The sequence below is a fragment of the Phodopus roborovskii genome, unplaced genomic scaffold (assembly GCF_943737965.1).
Source record: "Phodopus roborovskii unplaced genomic scaffold, PHOROB, whole genome shotgun sequence".
NCBI lineage: Eukaryota > Metazoa > Chordata > Mammalia > Rodentia > Cricetidae > Phodopus > Phodopus roborovskii.
This window is the reverse complement of record NW_026126605.1, coordinates 2,603,521-2,622,238: the sequence shown is the minus strand read 5'-3', so window position 1 is coordinate 2,622,238 and position 18,718 is coordinate 2,603,521. Positions and strand designations below refer to the sequence as shown.

Below are 18,718 nucleotides of genomic sequence, written 5' to 3'. Positions count from 1 at the left end.
AGCAGCTGTGAGACACAGAGGAAGAGTCTGTGAAAGAAACCAAGGGCCTGGCAGTGACCCGTCACTTCCTAAGATCTAAAGAGCTGGCAGTCTCATTCTGGAGACTGGAAGCTGAAGTGCAGAAGTCCTCCAGGGAGCAGCAGAGAAGACCCCTCAAGCCACAGGGAAGCTCGGGGCTCACTTGGCCACCTAGGGCCCATAGGTGGCACCCCGGCCTCTCAGGATCTATATGGGGCCAGCAGGAAGGGGACACAAGTCAGAGAGAAGACAAAGGTGGACAGGACACTGGCTCCAAACCTCACCCCACCAACCCTTCTGGTTTTCTCTTTGTTTCTGTTGCCCTTGAGCAGTAATCACCTTGGCTGGTGTTTGGAAAAGACATCACTTCCAAGAAGTGTGCAAGACCTGTGCACACAGGACAAGCACCTGCCAGCTCTTCTGCTGAAAGCTACCTCCTGGTCTTGGAGTTGTACTAGGTCCATGGAAGTCCCTGTGTCCAAGGAATCGTGCCTGACTCAACTAGCATCGGGATCCTTGATCACCACCACTGTGTGTCCTCTAGGTCCCCAGAAGCTCCAGGAAAAAAGTACACCACCCTCTGCTGGCATCACCCTGAGTACACACAGTGTTCCTCCCAGCCAGCTTCAGGACAGGCCATGGCAGGCCCTATGATCCACAGGGACATGGAGAAGGAGAGATCAGGGTACAGTGAGGCCCCAGAAAAGCTGAGCCTGTCCTTCTCCATTGATGCTATCCTGAGGAAGCCCACAGAGAGAAGAAATATGCCCACACCACAAAGCATAGGCAGAGAGGATTCCAGGCAAACGGCAACCCCAAGTTCTAAGCTAGAGAGGCTCCCACAGGATCAGCCCAAAGGTAAGTGATTTCTGATCATTTCCTTCTGTTTTGTGGACTCTGGGGAGGCTCTGATGGTCCTTGTCAATCAAAAAGGGGGCTGTATCATCCAATGGGATAGTAGTAGGTTCTAGGCCAGATGGTGTGTGTTTGTTTTTTAGGCCAGATGCTTTTTAAGTCTTTTAGTCCAAATCAGAACTGTGGAATTCAAAATGCAGAAGCCTACCGGCTTAGTCCATTGCAAAACACAGGGACATGGAACTTATTCTTATGACCAGACTATGACTAGGAATTGTCAGCCACATTCGCTCTGCATTGATGAGGTGGCAGGCACTGACCTTTCATTTGGGCAAAAGTTATGGCTACTGGACTGATATAAGGAAAGAGGTGGACAAAATCACTAAGTTACAAAACTGGAAGTCACAAGCTGAACTCGGCCTGGCACACCCAAACGCTTGCTTCTAGCACATTCTCCCCATGAGTTGAGATCAGCCCGCATGGCTTCTAGCAGTTGAGGCTTTGCCAGGTTCTGTCCTCACAAGACTCCCCACACCCAAGTCTGCAGCCACCCTAGGGCACAGAACTACATAAGAGACCAAACAGTTTTCAGGCCAGTCTTCAAGCCAGCCTTCACTCAGGGCAATGGATACCCTTACTATGGGAGCTAGGATGGCCCGGGTTGGGGGGAAGCAGGGGTGACTGTCCTGCTGTGTGACTTTAGGGAAGTCTCTAGTCTCTCTGATCTCAGTTTCACTCTGTGAAGCAGCTCAGGGAATGGGAGTTGGGGTGTTGGTGCTTATGAAGTCACAAAGGCCATTTAGTCAGAGTCTGTAAGCCTGGAGTATCCCACGCCAGACCTTTGTCTTTCCCATTTTCACCCCTTTTGTCTAAGAAAATGCTTGACAGGAAACTCAGGAGAGTCCTAGATGGCATTGCCTCCCCACACAGACCCCTTCCCCTAGCCAGTCTCTCCCAGAGGTTCCTTACAGGAGCTGTGCCCAGCTGCAGGCAAAAGAACAATCCAGGAGAGATGCTGCTACCAGCAGCAGGGGAGCTGGCTGGTTCCCTGATAGAAAGGGGACTTGGGATCAACTTTCAAAAGTTCATCGCTGCCTCACAGTCAATTGAGAACTCACAGAAGCCAATTCACTGGGGCCTTTAACCTGGGTCCCTCCTGCTGCAGCTGTATAAGCCATACCACATTCACCCATCACAGTGAAAGGGAGGAAGTGCTACTGATATGATAGCTAAAAATAGACTGCTCTTTCTAGGCTGTCATTGAAGATTCTAGCATGCTCTATGTATATATTTCTGCTATGCCAAGAGCAGACATCAGAAGGTGCTAGCCAAAATAACAGCCACAGCATTGGAGGGTGCCCCAAGGCCTCACAGCACTTGTTCTAGCTCGTGATCATATGTGTGAGCCTCACTTTGGAGAAGGCAAACCCATAAAAGGAGAGAAATTACCCATACAAACTGTATAAGCAGTTAGCACTAGCACTGGAGGCCTAAGGCCATGCACAGGAAGCTACTTTTGATCATAATTTAAATCCCTCTGGTCCTCCTGCTAGAATTCATTTTCCCAACCCTTAGAGCAGGTCTCTTTGGCAGTTTATGACTTTGGAGGCTCTCAGATGAAAAGCCACTAAGTTCTGGAGTTACTATCACCCTAGCTTCTGATGGTGTCAAAAGTGCTGGTTAACCAGTAGTGTCAGGGCAAAAGGATCTCTTTTCAAATGTGTGCATGTGAGCAAAACAAAAGGTGAAGATGAGGAAAGCTGAATCAGGCACAGTGCAAACAGGTTGCCAATGTGGCAGCAAGTACAAAGGTAGCCTGTGGATGTCTGTGGGATATGCTGGATGCGCAGGGCTGGGTACGCAGGGGAGGAACTCAAGACACTGACCACTAAGCCCAGACATGGCACAGGTGCATAGGGGGACTTTCAGCAAAACACTTCTCCCTCTGGGCCTCAATTTCCTCAAAAGTAGCATGAAAGAGCATATCTAGATTTCCCTAAAGTTCTTCCAACTCTCACATGCCTTGACTGATTCAACAGTAAATTGTTGGAAAATCACGGAGAAGACCACGCCAGTCATTTTCCCTAGCAGAGACTTCCTCTGTGCAGAATTTCCAGCCACATTGCCAGGTGGAAAGGAGCAGGGTGGCTAGCAGGCAGACCCTGTCAAACATCCTTGCCCCTCTCTACCATCTGAGAAGCTCCAAATTCAACTCAGGATATGTTGCTGCTGGCCAATGCCCTTACGTTCCTTGCATTCCATCCCTCTTCTGGGAGGGATGCACCCTACCCAAAGAGGGAAGCACCCAAGAATAGCATCAAAGCTTTAGGTCCCTCCCTCACTGTGGCATTGTATATGGACATGACTCCATGGAGTGCTAGTAGATAGATAAAAGCTCCAGAGATGGTTTGAATCTGAAACTTCACCCACAGGTTCATGTTCTGAGTTCTTGTTCCCCAGCTATGGGACCTTTAGGAAATGAGGTTGGCCAGAAGAATTATGCCACTAAGAGTGAAGGATATACTTTGGCCCCAAGTTCCTTTCTCATTCTGCACTAGCCAATAATGAAGTGCACAGCCCCTGATATCACATCCTGTGGAAGGAGCTTGGATTAGCTGTGGTGTTTCAGGTCATATGTCCAAGATGGTGACACAAGCTCAAGGAAAGGCTACACAAATGAATCTGGTTGTCCATGGAATTCTTTGATGAGGCTGGGGTTCCAAGAGGTAAAATGGGGTGTTCAAGTCTAAAGTTCATAAGGAGCAGAACCAGGCCTGTCATTCAGGTCCCCGGCCAATTTTGAGTACTGCCCATCTTGACTTCCTAGCAAGGAGAAAGGTCCATTCCCCAACTTCTCATTCTCATATGGACCCTTTTAGATCTCAAATCAGTAGAAACATCTAAATCTGTCTCCCTAAGTGAAAGGATATTGGACCCAACTGCCCACTTACTTCTCCTGAGAGGGGCTAGCTGCCTGAAACCCAGGGACCTTCTTCCAAAGCCAAGGGAAAACCAGTCGAGAGGAAGTCTCTCTCAATACTGGAGACTCAGAGCCTGAAAAGGAAGGCATTATCTCTCCCTCTAGTGAACATCTGAAATCCTAGCCCTAGGGGAAATGGTGAGCTCAGAAGAGACATCAATAGGGTTGGCCTGTGTGGATCGCCAGCCTCTGAGAAATCTTTCACATTTTTTCCCCTGTTCATGAGCTGTTTGACTACCTCTGTGAAGAAGTGTGTTCCCTGGGCAGGAAGGCAACTAAGAAGGTAAAAGGGAAATAAAATCAGAGGCAGTGACTGCCCACATATGGCAAGCTCTGGCCAACCACCAAAAAAGCTCTGACCAAGTTCACCATGGAGCAGTGCCAACCTCTGCCCATCTTGTCTGATGGAGCTGGCTAGGGGCAGAATGACATTCTGTATGTTTAAGGGATACCCTACAGCAAGAATCAGCAAAATTGTTTTTCCAGCGAAGGATAATACTGTAATTCTAATCTTTAATGGTGGTCTCTGTCACAATTACTCTACTATGGGAATTGAAAATATCTATAAACAATGTGAAAAGCATAGGTATATTTGTATTCGAGTAAAACTTTCTTTTAAAAAAAAGGAGACAGTGGGTTCATTGGTCCTCATGATATGGCTGCTCAGCTTCTGCCCCTAACTCATTTCTGGGATACTCAAGGTCCTATACATAACCTGACCTGCTTGTCTCTCTGCATCAATCATGATTACTCTCTCAGATGTTCTCTTTCTACCCACAAAGTATCTACTTCTAAACCTTTCCTCTTTCAGATGTCCTATACCTCCAGTCTTTACAAACCACATCTCCCCTATGTTTTTCTCTCTTCTTCTCCTCCCTCTGGTGAGCTTCCTAACCTCTCTCCCAACTGCCAATGCTTCCGATAGCCTGTCTTCATAGTCACAAGTGTGTGTGTGTGTGTGTGTGTGTGTGTGTGTGTGTGTGTGTGTGTGTGTACAGAGACAGAGACTCCCCCCTCTTCTGAAGAACATGTGTCATTGGATTCATGCCCACCCTAACTTCAGAGTAGTCACATCTTGAGAGCCTTGACTGAATTATTTCTACAGAGACTATTTCCAAATATAGTCTCATCCACTGTTAAGAAGGGTTTGAAACTGAACATATCTTTTGGGAGCAGTATCCTACCTACAATAGGTCTCTTCTGCCCCCTTTATTTTACTCTTCTTCCTTCTACTCTTCTCTTCCTTTTTTTCTATTCTCCCTTCTCTGTCCCTTTCATAGTAGCCTTCTCCTTCTCCCCTGGAAAAGGGATTCTGTTTCCTGGAATCAAAGACAGCTGTCCTTCCCTGAACATCTGGAGATGGAGCCTGTGACCAAGGACCATTGTGTCCATCACTTTATGATTATTGGCTTTGACTGATTGATGAGTATACCCAGGGACTCCCCTCAAAGCAGACAGGAGAAGGCAGGAAGATTATTTGTTACTGTCACACAGCTGGGACAGACAAATTGACAGGAACAGTTTACAGGAAGAAAGATTTATTTGGGCTCACAATCTCAAAAGAGTTCATCCATGGTCACTTGTCCTCATACACTTGGGCATGACACCATGTGTAGAATGAAGAGTCTGTGCACTTCATGGCAGGAAGCAGAGGAAGGGAAGGGACTTAGAATCCTGTATAATCTTCAAAGGCAACAAATGCAGTCACCTACTTCTTCTGGCTACACCCTACCTCCCAAAGTTACCCCCAACTTCTCAAAGTAGCATAGTAAGGTAGGGACCAATTGTTCAAAGCATGATCTGGAATATTCAAACCGTAGTAGATATAGTGTTGGATGCTGGTACTTCTTCCAAGGGGCACATGGTTTTGTCTCCCTCCATTGTATCCTATGAACCTCACATCTATATCTCCTCCACCAGAGCCATAGACTAACTTTGGAAAGGAAAGGTTTTAATTTTGGTTCACAGTTTCCTGGGCTTCAGGCTATTATCTGATGGCTCCATTGGTCTGGGCATGTGATGGCAAAAGCAAAACATGGTCTTCACAACCAGGAAGCAAAAGTGAAAGAGAGGAAGTCTTGGGGTTTTCCCCTACCATTCAAGGGTACAGCTCCAGTGAACTGAATACCTACTGGTCACCTCCTCTAAAAGTTTCAGAACTTCAAGAGACCATGTACTAGGAATCCAGGCTTCCAGAAAATGAGCCTGTGTGGAACAGACTGAATGCAAAAGCCACCCCTCTCCTGAAGAAGGCTCCTAAGGGATGCAATGGTTGGTTTGCAATCTCTAAACTAAGGAAAGGAGAAAGCATCCCAGGAGCATAGACCAGATGAGGCCTGAGAGCTGGCCTGCTAAGCCAGCAAGGGGCAGGATATTGTTACTTTGTATTCCAACTAGAATGAGCAATCATTTTGGAGTTTAATGCTGGAAAATGTACATGACCAATATCAATGAGAACTCTTTGATTATAATTGACAAAAAAAAGAAAAAAGTCTCAGGTGAGCTAAAAATGGAGATGGGTGTGTGAAGCCTGGAAGAAAATTAAACATCCTTCCATACTGGCCATGGGAAGACCAAGATCCAAAGCTAGATTAGTTCATGATGGGAACCCAGCCCTATCACTACCTATTCTCTCTAGGTGCTTCTATGCCTTTTGCCTCTTCCTCACTGCAAACTAGCACCCTCCAAATGACTTCCAACAGTTTCTGGAATGCCATCCTCCTACAGTAACTGACCCAAAGTTCTCTAAAGTCCAAGTCTAACAGCTCCAAAGGAGGGACTCCCTGGCCAAGGTTCAATAAAAATAGCCACCTCAAATCAGTCTGGCGAGACAGAGGCTGTAATGCATGTGTTTAAACATAGACTAGAGTTCTTTTCTCGTGGATCATTCTTTATCACACTGCTCCATGCTAGGGTGAGGAAGTCTTGTCTTAAAGCTCTTGTGAGTCTTCATAGGTCACATCTAGTCTTCTTTGAAACAGTATATTCCTATAGAGAATTTTATCCAAATATTCATGGGAAGGGGGCAGTTGTTAGTCACTTGTTTCTTTCCTGTTTTCAGAGTCATATGACTCTGGGTGTGTCTAATCTGGCTATTGCACAATCAATCAGGATGGATTTTAGTGGAAAGGACATTAATTAAATTCTTCCTGTTATTGGCAGGAAATATAACAAAATATGGATTCCTTCGTGGAGCAAAAACAAGTTCTAAGGCACTTTCTGTGTTACACACTCTGGCTACATAGCTTGTGTTGTTCCTTGCACTGTCACAAGCACAGGTTGGTGAATGCTCAAGCTTGTGTGGTGATAGCATCTGAAGTGTTCATTCACACACATGTGACTTCTCAGCAAGGAAAAGAGGCATTGTATTGAACTATGACAGAATATAAAATTTATTTGTCACTCTGTCCCTGAAACCTGTCTTGGGTTTTATCTCACCAGACCTAAGAATGTCATGACAGTTGGTCACTGTGATATAGCAGAAATGAGAGCTTGGTGAAGAGTATCAGACTTCATGGAGCTGAACGACGAGCTCTGCATGGGAGGGCTTCAGAGAGGAGGTGACTCTGGGATGGTGCTAAACAATGAGAGACCAGCCTGCACAGCAGTCACAGGAATAGGAGAAAGTGTGTTTCTTGCAAAGAACAACAAAATTCAGTGTGATTCCCATCTCAATATCACCAAGCTAAGTCACAGGAGACAAAAGAGCAAAGCAGACTGAAAAGTGGGCCTTCCCAGATGTTGGCCTTTCAGTATGCTTGGCCATCAGCATGTTTAAAAGCCATATTTGAAAAACTTAGTTTCCACTGAGGTAGAAGACTAGACTACAGTTGCCTTGGGTAGGGCATCCAGGGAGCTCCACACACTTCAGTATAGGACAACTGCCTTTAACAGAAAAGGAAAGAAAGATGGAAATGAAAACCGTGTGCGTGTGTATGTGTGTGTGTGTGTGTGTGTGTGTGTGTAGGTGCAGGTGTGCAGGTGTGTATGTGTGTGTTGTATGTGTGGTGTGATGTATGTGTATATGTTGGTATATGTATGATGTATGTATGTGTGTAATGTGTGCATATGTATGTATTGTGAGGTGTAGTAGTATGTGATATATGTGTGTGATGTATATGATATGTGTGTGTCTGGTAAGTTTGTGAGGTATGTGTATGTATGTGTTTGCATGTGTGGTTAAACTGTGTGTAGTATATATATGGTATATGTGTGGAGTGTATATGCGTGTGTGCACACATGTGCTAGCATAGTATTGTGATATATATGTATATATATACATATATGTGTGTGTGTGTGCATGGTGCATATGTATGTATATTGTGTGGTGTATATGTGTGTGTGGTATATGTGTGGTGAGTGTACTGTATCTGTGTGTAAACATACCTGCTGAATTTCTACATATATAGTGTCATGAAAGGGAAGCCATACACATGGAAGATGCTCAGCTACATACTGCTTAGAAGGAGTCACTACCCTGTCAGCAAACCAAGCCCTGGTGGGCTTCTCCAGGGCTTCCCATTTGTCTGTTGCTGTAATCTTTCTTCTCATCCCTTTCTACTGTGCTCTTTTCTTTCTGTTGTCTACTTAACCAAAAATTCTTTTTATTGCCAAAAATAGAAATATAGATTAAAAACTACAAGAAAATGTAACTGTAGTGCTGCCATCTAGGCATGTAGCTGTGATTGCTGTCATTACTTTGATAGGTGACAGACACTGAGACAGAGTTTAGAGTATGAAAGCTGCTTGCTGAAAACTGAAACTTAGCACTCACTTCTTTTCAGTTCTCTTATGTTGTTCCTGGGAGATTCACAAACTGGAAGAGAAGGAAATATTTGCTGGATTTGTGCTTTGAGGCATGGATAGGAGCTTGCTAGACAAAGAAAGACTAGGTATTACAAACATGGGGAGCTCTAAGGAAAGCACCTGAAGGATGGAAGGCTGTGGACAATTAGGAGATCCCAATTGGTCATGTATGGCTGCAATCCTGAAAGAGGTAGAAGTCCCAGCTGCCTTCATCCACTTCTCCCTGCCCCCAGGTGCTCTGGTCCATCTCAGAAGATGGAATTGCTGGACTGAGCTGGAGTCATAGGCTTCATGGCTTCTTTGCTAAGAACCTGTGTAGGAAATGCCAGACCTGGACCAGGAATTTAAGGATTGTTTCACTCCCTACCCAGTAACCCTTCCTGCTTGAAAATATGGGGCCTGATGATCCCTAATCCTCAGGCTACAGAACGCCCTTGCTGCTAGGAAGGACCCATCCTGGGCCTGAAACAGCTTTCCCAGTGGGCTCAAATGGTCAATACCTTGATGAATGAAATCCCTGAGGTTTCAAAGGTGTACAGGCTGTATCATGTTCCAGCCTCTCCTTCATCATGATCTGTTCACAGTGCTCTTTCTCTGTTAGCCCCTTCCTTCTTGTGACCCATTATGATCTGTCACCATGTAACAGCCTTCCTGGCCTCTAACAACCTCTATCAGTACATGGTGGGAAAGCTAAAACATTGACCTTCATCCTTCCCAAACTGTCCCCTGGTGCATTGCACTTGCCTCTCCTTCCCTGCTCTATAGTCCATAGTGAGGTTGACTCCCAGTAACCCCCCAGAAAACCTCCACTGCTGACATCTCCCTCCTTCCCAGGCACAGGCAGAGAGGCAAATATGACAAAGTCCATACTTCAGACTTTGCTGAGGCCATCAAGGTTGGCACCACACCTATCTTATGTATCCTTTCCTGGATATTAGTGACAGTTAAATGACATTATAATGGAGAAAAACACAAAGTTTGGCCCAGAACATGATTCTTCCAAGAATCTATCAGACAGTGCATTGAGAAAGAGCTGTCCAACAGAACAATTCGCAGGGGTGGCTATGTTCTACAGCTACACAGTCCAACAAGGCAGCCCCACACCACACTTGGCTGTCCTGCTATGAATAATGTGGCTGAGGAGCTGAACACCCTACTTTACTTTGACCTAGCAGCTGCTGTTTTGGACAACACATTTTTTACCTCTGCTTGATATCCAGTCTCATGTCCTAAATTGTTTCCCTGACTCTAGAGTTTCAGTCTTTCCCTGAAATGGACTTACCAATGATTGGGAGCCCAGCCATTGGGAGTAGACTCAGCTCTGGAGTTATCTCACTATCATTTATATCTCTCTGCTTTGAGGTTGTTCCCAAGAAATGAAGTAAAATAAAATTAGCATTAGAAGGAGAAAGAATATGATCAATATATACTATTTATATGAAAATGCTTTATAAGAAAAAATCATAATAAACTTAAGGGCAAAGTAAAATAAAATCATATTATAATCAGCATTGACTACTGATAACCCAAGAACCCACAACCAGTCTTGGGGAAGGGCCTTGGCATCTTGAGCCAAGCAGGCTGGTCCATTTGGAGCTCAGCCTCCATGTTCCCATGAGTGTGAATTTTAGGTACCATCTTTCTTCCCAGAGGTATCACTAGAGTGATTAGATGTTCCTACCACCATCACCATCATCACCATTATCATCTCTCAGAAACAAATATTCATTCAGAGAACGTGTAGCCCAAAGCCAATGGCATGCAATATTTTTTTAGCCACCCAATCCCTTATCAGGCATCCCTCTTCATGCAGTCAGCAGGCAAGTATTGAACAGAACAGGATTTAAATCCTTCCCCTTCTTCATCTAGCCCTGCCATGACTGGGGGAGGCTGTGTATCCCTTAATAATAGTATCCCATAGAAAAGCTTGAAGCACGTATTTTATCAAGAAATTGTCTTAAACTTATGACCTTGTTTGCCTACATTTCTTTCTGAGAAAAGTGAAAGCATATGCTTATTTCTGTTGTAACCTTCCATTTCTATCTCCATACTGTTTGGTTTCCTGTATTCTAGTCTTGCATCCCATTCTGACTTCAATGTCCTCTACTCCAAATTCTATATTCCCAGGAGACTCCCAACTCATGATAGTCTAGAATGTTCTCCTGCATATTTTTAAAACTTAAAAATCGTATTTATTGATTTACTTGGGAGGTGTAAAAGCATGTAGTGTTTGTGTAGAGGTTGGAGGACAATTTGTAATTTCTTGTGCTCACACTCAGACTATTAAGTTTTGTGACAACCATCTTTCCTGCTCAGCCATCTTTCCTGTAATTTTTAATGATTTTTCTATGGAATTATTCTCTGACATCTCCACTATCTAAAGTGCTAACTGGATGGATGGATGGATTGATGGATGGATGGATGGATGGACATATACAATCCTGTTGAGCCTGGCTAGTCAGGTCCTTCATCCACATACAGACCCTCAGTGCCTGCTGGAGGCTGGGCGTAGAACCATTCACCATCCTCCTGGCAGTGTGACCCTGACTTTTGACCCCATCTCAGTTCACATTGGTTTTGGCTCATGCTGAGGTGAAGCCATTTTCTCTGGTGTGACATGGCCAGCATCATAATGAAGCTGAGCTGCTGTGGTGCTCAAAGGATACCTTCTTCCACAGTCATGGCAACAAAATAAGTAGAATATAGTGACAGCTGGGTACATGGTAATGAGGAGGTTGTGACAGTCCCTCCTCTCCTGGGAAAGGCATCACCATCACCTAAGATTATAATGCCCTCCCAGTCACACATGATGTTGCAGGGTCTTTGTGATGTTGTTGCAAGATAAACAATTTCCAAATGACTCAGCAGCCTGAGAGTAATTTGTGTCCTGTGAGTAATCTCAACAAACTCAATAGTTCACCAAGCTGAATTTGGATGGAACACTTTGATCTGCTGGCTTGTTATCTGAGGCAAATAAATGTTTCTTAACATCTCCCCAGGAAAAGGAACAGTTGTTACTAAATACACCACTGATTCTAAACAAAGAATAACATCTTTTAAAAATAAAATTGGGGGCTGCAGCGCTAACTGAATAGAGTGCTTGTGTAGCATGCATGAAGGCCTGAGCTCAGTCCTCAACATTGTGTAACCTGGGTATGTAGTGCACACCTTGGTTCCCTGGACAAATAGAAGCAGGAATATCAGAAATGCATATCCCTCCTTGCTCTACATATTAAGTTTGAAGCCAGTCTGAACTACATGACACCTTGTGTCAAAATAACAATAAACATGTAGACTTGAAAAGGAAGGAAGAAGATGACAGAATTGAGATTCCTACCAGAGATGGCACACAATGGCTAACAAGATAGATTAGTAAGCAAAGGCACTTGCTGCCAAACCTGATGACCTGAGTTTAGTCTTTGACAAACCCACTCTACCACAAGTTGTACTCTGGCCTCCACCTCCTCACCCTAACAAATGTGTATGTGTGTGCATGCACACACACACACACACACACACACACACACACACACACACACAAATAAACACACAAATAAATGCAATAAGAGGTGGCATAAAAGCTATTGGGAGATGACATTTTAGTTCTCATTGTTTGCATTCTCAAAAAACATCAGAAGTCAACAAAGAGTAGCAAAAGCATCCATCTTGAAGAGATCTTAAAGATGGATTAACATAAAAGTATGGATACTAAAGATGTGTGAGACCATGCAATCTCATTCCTACAACATAGGAGACAACATGACTGATGCTTAAAAAGAAAAGTACAGATAACCCCCAACCCAAACACACACATGCCTGTGCCATTTTCCTCCTCAGCAAAAGGTGCCCAGGCAAGCACCCAGGAAAGAAGGGCTGAGGAAGGTATGGGGGGATTTATAATCAGTCATCTATCTTTTAACACCTCTCCTACCTCCCCCCACAGACAGTGAGCATAAGCACAGAGTGAAGTAAATGTGCCCCAGTGGTGGAGGTTAGCCCAGAAGTGCTCAGGTCTTTCTGTGTGGGTTCTACCATCCAGTGACAGCAGGATTGAGACAAGCATCACCCCCCTACCAAAAAGAAGGAATTGTAGTGTATCTTCTCAGTTACTAAATGCCAGCAGTTTCCAGAGTGTTTGTGTCCTCAAAGCATGAGTGTGAGTTTTCCTTGGACAGAGGATACCAGACTCTCCCTCCTCATCTGAAAATGAAGACAGTTTGAGCTGAGAGCTTGTGCTTTTTCTACACTACTATAATTGCTCCAATTTAGATAACTGAAGCTTTAGCTTCAGAAGCCTTGGTCACAGCTTGGTTGCTCCACCACCATCTACTGCTCCTTGGCTCTACAAGGAGCTAAAGGACAATGCTGGCCAAGGCTACCATTCTAAAAGATCTCCCTAGGAGGAGCAAGTACACACAGTAGTTTTCTTTTGGTATGACTGGGGCGTGTGTGTACTTGAGTTTTTCTTTGGGAAACCAGCTCACAAATAATGACATTGAGACTTATTAATTATGAGAGCTTGGCCTTGTTATTAACTTAGCTTAGGCTTGTTATTAACTAGCTCTTATAATTTAAATTAACCCATTCCTATTAATCTACGTTCTGTCACATACTGTCCATCCTGTTTCCTCCATTTCTCTCTCTGGTCTAGATTCTTCCTCCTCCCTTCCCCTCTTCTCTCTCTCTCTTCCCCCTTTTTCTCCCCCATCAAGAAATCAGGTGGCAGGTTGCAGGATGGGGTCAAATCTCCCCATTGAATATGTGTGTGCATGTCTCAAAGCCTTGGAGTAACTCCCAGGCCCCTGAGAAGGCTAGCATACCCCATAAGTGTTTTCATTCAATCTGTCTGCCTCAAAATTAATGGGCCACCATGAGGACTAAGGAGATGACTCAGCAGGTAAGAACATTTGCTGCACAAGTATGAGGACCTGAGTTCAAATCCCAGTACCCATGTAGAAAAGCAGGATGTATCTACATGCACAGCTGTAACCCCTGGGGGGCAGAGACAGGAGAATCATTGGAGCTTTCTGGCTGCCAACCCAGCTCCAAGTTCAGCGGAGACCCTTTCTCAAGGGGATATGACAGAGAATGACAGGACACCATTTGTCCTCCTGTAGCTTCTGTATGGTGTGTACATACACACATGCACACATCATACACAGGCATGTACACACACTTAAACATAAACAAATCCCATGACAGAGAATAACAATCTAGATAAAGAAAAGGTAAGTAGTAAGGAGTCAGCATGTAGAGACTGGAGAGAACAGAGGTCCGGGCCCACTCTCTGGTAAGATGAGACCACGTGGAGATACTTAGATTAATAGAAATGGGTTAATAATTAAGACAGAGCTAGCCAATAAGAAACTAGCAACTGGCCAACAGCATTATATCAAATACAGAGTCTCTGTGTGTTATTTGGGGCTGGCCCCAAGGTGGGTCCAGGCCAGCAGGAAAACCAACTCATAACATGGCTCTTTTTGAACAAGGGACTCATATTTTCATTTTGTGATAGACCCCACAAATGGCAGAGCCAAACCTGAGTAAAATTGAGACTAGACAGGTGGCTTAGAGACAGATTGACAGGGCCCTGCTGCCTCCATGCTTAGCCTGTACCTTGTAAGACAAGATTGGCATACTTCTGTAAAGGGCCAGATGGCAATTATTTCAGTCTTCATGACCATATGCTCTCAGATACAGTGACTCAATGCTACCACTATAATACAAAATTGGGAAGAGATAATATAAAATGTAACACATAAAGCTATGTTTCAATAAAACTTTATTTAAAAACACAGTGGGCTGGGTTTGGTCTGCAGGCCATCTCCCATTATAGACAAAGGGATATGCCTTCAAGATATTTAAACATAAGAAAGACACAGAATCAGAGAATTTTCTAGAAGGTTAACTTGACTTCACTGGGGAGAAGAGGATTAGCCTAGTGGGTGTTGCTAAGTTTCAATTCCAAGTAGCCAAGGACCAAGACAGCAATGTCCATTGGTTTGGAGAAGGAAGAACAAAGCAATATGAACAGTTTCCCAAGGAGCTGTCATGCAGGTCATTGACCTGACTTGCATTCTTTTGCCACAGAAGAAAAAAGGAACAAGCGGAGAGTTCGCACTACCTTCACCACGGAGCAGCTCCAGGAACTGGAGAAGCTCTTCCACTTTACCCACTACCCTGACATCCATGTCCGGACCCAGCTGGCTTCCAGGATCAACCTGCCCGAAGCTCGAGTACAGGTAAAGTACCCAACTTCCACCCAGTCTCATGCTGGGTCCTCAGCACTCCAGGGCTGCCCCAGCTGGAACTGTCATTGGCTTTATCTCCTGGGCAGTTATCATAGCCAAATATTACTTTCCAGGAAACGAGACCACTCTCATTTAAAAAAGAGTCTCTCCTTTGGGGTGGCAATGTAGTGGGTAGACATCACTGCTCTCCATCCATCTCTGTCCCCTTGTCTTCTCTCTTAGCTCCTGCATGCTTCTAAAGGTTAGTCACACTGTCAGCCATAGAGCTGAGAATTAGGTCAACCAACGTTTTTACTGAGAGTAATCACTTTGGGTTTTGCTTGATATACAGTCACTGTTAGAGAGGGCCGCATCCCTCCCATGGTGGCCTGAGAGCCACCACAGCCAAGGCAGAAACAGGTGAGCATGGTGACATTACAACAAAACTTTGTGTTGAAATTTGTTTCACTGACAAGTTGCAGGTGTTGTAAAATATTCTCCTTCCTTTTGTTTCTTTTCTCAATGATTTGAAGCTGTGTGAACCACTCTCAGCTTGTGGACCACTCAAACATTTGGAATGGCATCTGTAGCTTACCAGGGAACTGTTGGCCAGCCTAGTAAAAACATCTCCATGTTTCCTTGGTGGAAGCAGAGAAGTAGACAGAGCAAGGGTCCATTGTCAGAGTCAGGGTTTCTGCACTAACAGCCTAATCTAACATCTGTCATCTCTTTACCCCACAGTATCCATTACTTTGTCCATGCTTGGAGATACCATAGCCTCTTGTCACCGCCAGGGTAGACCTGGTGACTTCTTGTAGATTCTGTTTCACAAGTCCCAGGCTGGCATGAGAAGGTCTGCTATACCCTGCTGCAATACTATTAGCACTCTGTCTGAACACAGAACTTCCATATTATTCTTTAAAATAAGAAATACAGTTCATTTGTTCTCATTCAAAATCAAAATATAGGTCCAGCCTGATGTATCACTTTTGATTCAACCTTCTTTCTTGCTGGCTAAAATCCAACCCAGTCTTAGCTAGCTCCACTTTTCCTACTACTTAGAACTGGGCTCCAACTGAATGCTTAGCACCTTTGTCCGGTGCCATCAAGTCTAGAATCCAACACCTGCCTCCCCAGAATCACCAAGTACAAATGGCCACATGTCAGAAACCATCAGGGCACCCTAGAATGCAGAGATCTGCCATGTTCAACCTATTGATGCCAAGTAGCTCACAGGGGTTACAAATTTGTGGCCTGCTGATGGAAAACAGCCCACATATGGGTTGTATTTGGACTGCACAGCATTTGAAAACGCAAAAAAATGTTCACATTTTTTTAAAAAAAAAAAAAAAAAAAAGCAAGATTTTCACATTGGAAACTGGATGGGTCTGACACACTGGCTCCGGTTTCCAGGTGACTTATGATAGCAAGACCTAAAATTCTCTTTAAGCTCTGTTCACCTAACTCTTATCAGTTATCATTCATACATATTCCCTCCCGATTTCTACCTCTCCCCTGTGACCCTGGTCTCTTCCCTGAAGTCTCTAGACTCCACATACAAAGAACTCACCCTCTCATGGTACAATTTTATAAACTGAAGTGCTCATTCTTTGGGAAATATCAATGTTCTGCATTTGGGGGGAAGATACCGGATGAGGGAGGCACTGGTTGGAATGTTTTTCTTTGCACACATTCATTTTCTTTCCCTGACCACAGATCTGGTTCCAGAATCAGAGAGCCAAGTGGAGGAAGCAGGAGAAAATTGGAAGTCTCAGTGCATTGCAGCAGCCTGGTGAGGCCAGTTTGGCCCAGTCCTCAAGTGGGGCTGGAGGGGTAGTCATCTGTTCCTGGGAGCATCTCACCGAGGCCCTGGTTTGAGAAAGCCCTAGGGGAGGTGCCTATAGTACCAAGCATAATAGAAATCCTTTCCGAAATAGGAAGGCCAAGGAGATGCCTGAAGTGGGGGTTTGGGGAAAGTGGCCAGCTAGCTGGCCAGGAGGGAGTGATTTTTGTCACTGTATAAAACTTCATAGTACACAAAATAGAGAGAGTCACAGGGTAAAGTATAGAACATGGGGGCTGGGCAGTAGGCTCTAATGTAGGTTGCCCAGTTTCAAATCTTAGCTCAAATCTCACATCACAGTGTGGCTTAGAAAAGTCACCTTGCTCCCTTGAGGTCAGTACTAAAGTTTTGGCAAGGATGAAATGACAACGATCTGAAACATTCTATTCATGGTCTGCTACTGAAGAAGTGGATCTTTGAGGAGTGAGGTGACATTCCAGACACATGCCATTCATGCTGTGGGGATTAGGCCCAGGTAGGTTTACATGAGCTGCATGGGATGCTGAAAGTCCCAGGAAAGGCAGGAGAATCTGGCCACCATACCCACCACCAGCTACCAAGTCATGGAGGCACCTGGGAGGCAGCAGGAACAGCCCTTGGTAAAGGTTAGGACTCATCAGTCCCCTGTGATTTCTCCTGACAGGGTCCTGTGCTGACACCCACTGCTCTGCCAAGGCTGGTGCCTCCCACAGGGTGCTACCCACTGTCTCAGACTCAGCTCACTGCAAGCTGGTTCCCTGCCCAGGTCACCCTTGTCCCATGGTACCCGTGGGATCTGCATCCCTTGCCTGGCTGTCTCACCCAGCAGCCTTGTGTCCCTACCTTTGTTCTGTCATCTCCACTCCCCAAGTGGGGCAGCATCTGTGCCACTTCAACATAGGGACTGGTTGCTTTCTTCCCAAGCAAGCTACTCTCCTCTCTCAGTGATGGCAGGCAGCTCTGACCCTCAGAGACAATCACTCCACAGTCCATCAATGGCTCACAGCCCAGGAAGCTACCCAGAGCTTGCCACTGAAGACTGCACTGGCATGGCAGCAAAAGACAACACACATCTCACCAGCTGAAGTCATTCTCCTAGAGCAGAAGCTTGGCTGCCTGAGGGCTGGGGGTGAACTCCAGAATAAGCTGCTCTCCGTTCACCCCTGTGCTTCCTCTAATGGCTGTGTCACCTCCAGCTGGTCACTCTTGCCCTTTGGACCTCATCTGTAACACAGCAGCCAGAAAGAATATTTCAGAGGATGCTTTCCTCCCTTACTTTGGGGAGATGAGCCCTAGGAAACACAGGCGTTGGGAGGCCCAGGAGGGGGTACACAACCATGCGCCCATCCATGCATTCATTCATGACATCTGAACTGAATACTAAACCTTGAGCAATGTGCCCTTGAAGACAGATATGGAACTGAACAGATCAGATTCTGCCCAGCTCAGCTGAAAGGTGATGCTGGCCTCTGCCTGCTGACAGGTGCCGGTGAACTTGCACTTGGCTCTTGGAATGGGAGAAAAATAGTAGAAACGTTTTTAATTTAAAACAGAATTTAGTATTTGTCATTTGCTGGTCTGAGTAGGGATGTTCCATTCTCACTGGCATTGCTGACAAGGAAGACAGAAAAGCTCTCTGTGCACTCAGAGCCCAACTAACTGCTTGGATCTGTATTGAAAAGCCCTTGGTTCAGTTCTTTGTTTCTTTGCAGAGACTGTATGTAATGCTTCTCAACCTCTATTTCCAAAAATACCTAAATTATGACTCTTAACAGTAGCAAAACTACAGTTACAAACTAGCAACAAAAATAATTTTATGGTTGGGGGGTCACTACAACATGAGGAATTGTATTAAAGGGTTTCAGCACTGGGAAAGTTAAAAGCCACTAATCTAGACAGACCACATGCCTTACCTGAGTCTGGTTTTTCTTGTCTCTAGGGTGGAGGCAGTGGTTCCCACCTGACTTGTGATGCCCAGCAACTAGGAGACACTGGGAGGAAGGAAGT

At 45.0% G+C, this 18,718-nt stretch overlaps 1 protein-coding gene across 1 annotated transcript; it reads left to right on the top strand.

Annotated features, from left to right (window-relative positions):
- Window positions 1–656: 656 nt before the first annotated feature.
- On the top strand, window positions 657–17,682 carry Isx (intestine specific homeobox). Its single transcript, XM_051205925.1, has 4 exons — window positions 657–876; window positions 14,750–14,901; window positions 16,606–16,681; window positions 17,376–17,682. Exons 1-4 carry the CDS (start codon window positions 657–659, stop codon window positions 17,657–17,659), a joined length of 732 nt encoding a protein of 243 aa, XP_051061882.1. The 3' UTR covers window positions 17,660–17,682.
- Window positions 17,683–18,718: the final 1,036 nt, after the last annotated feature.

Coding starts and splice junctions, on each gene's coding strand:
- Isx (XM_051205925.1), top strand. CDS start 657: ATGGCAGGCCCTATGATCCACAGGGACATGGAGAAGGAGAGATCAGGG. Junction 877..14,749: donor CCCACAGGATCAGCCCAAAG/GTAAGTGATTTC, acceptor CTTTTGCCACAG/AAGAAAAAAGGAACAAGCGG. Junction 14,902..16,605: donor TGCCCGAAGCTCGAGTACAG/GTAAAGTACCCA, acceptor CCCTGACCACAG/ATCTGGTTCCAGAATCAGAG.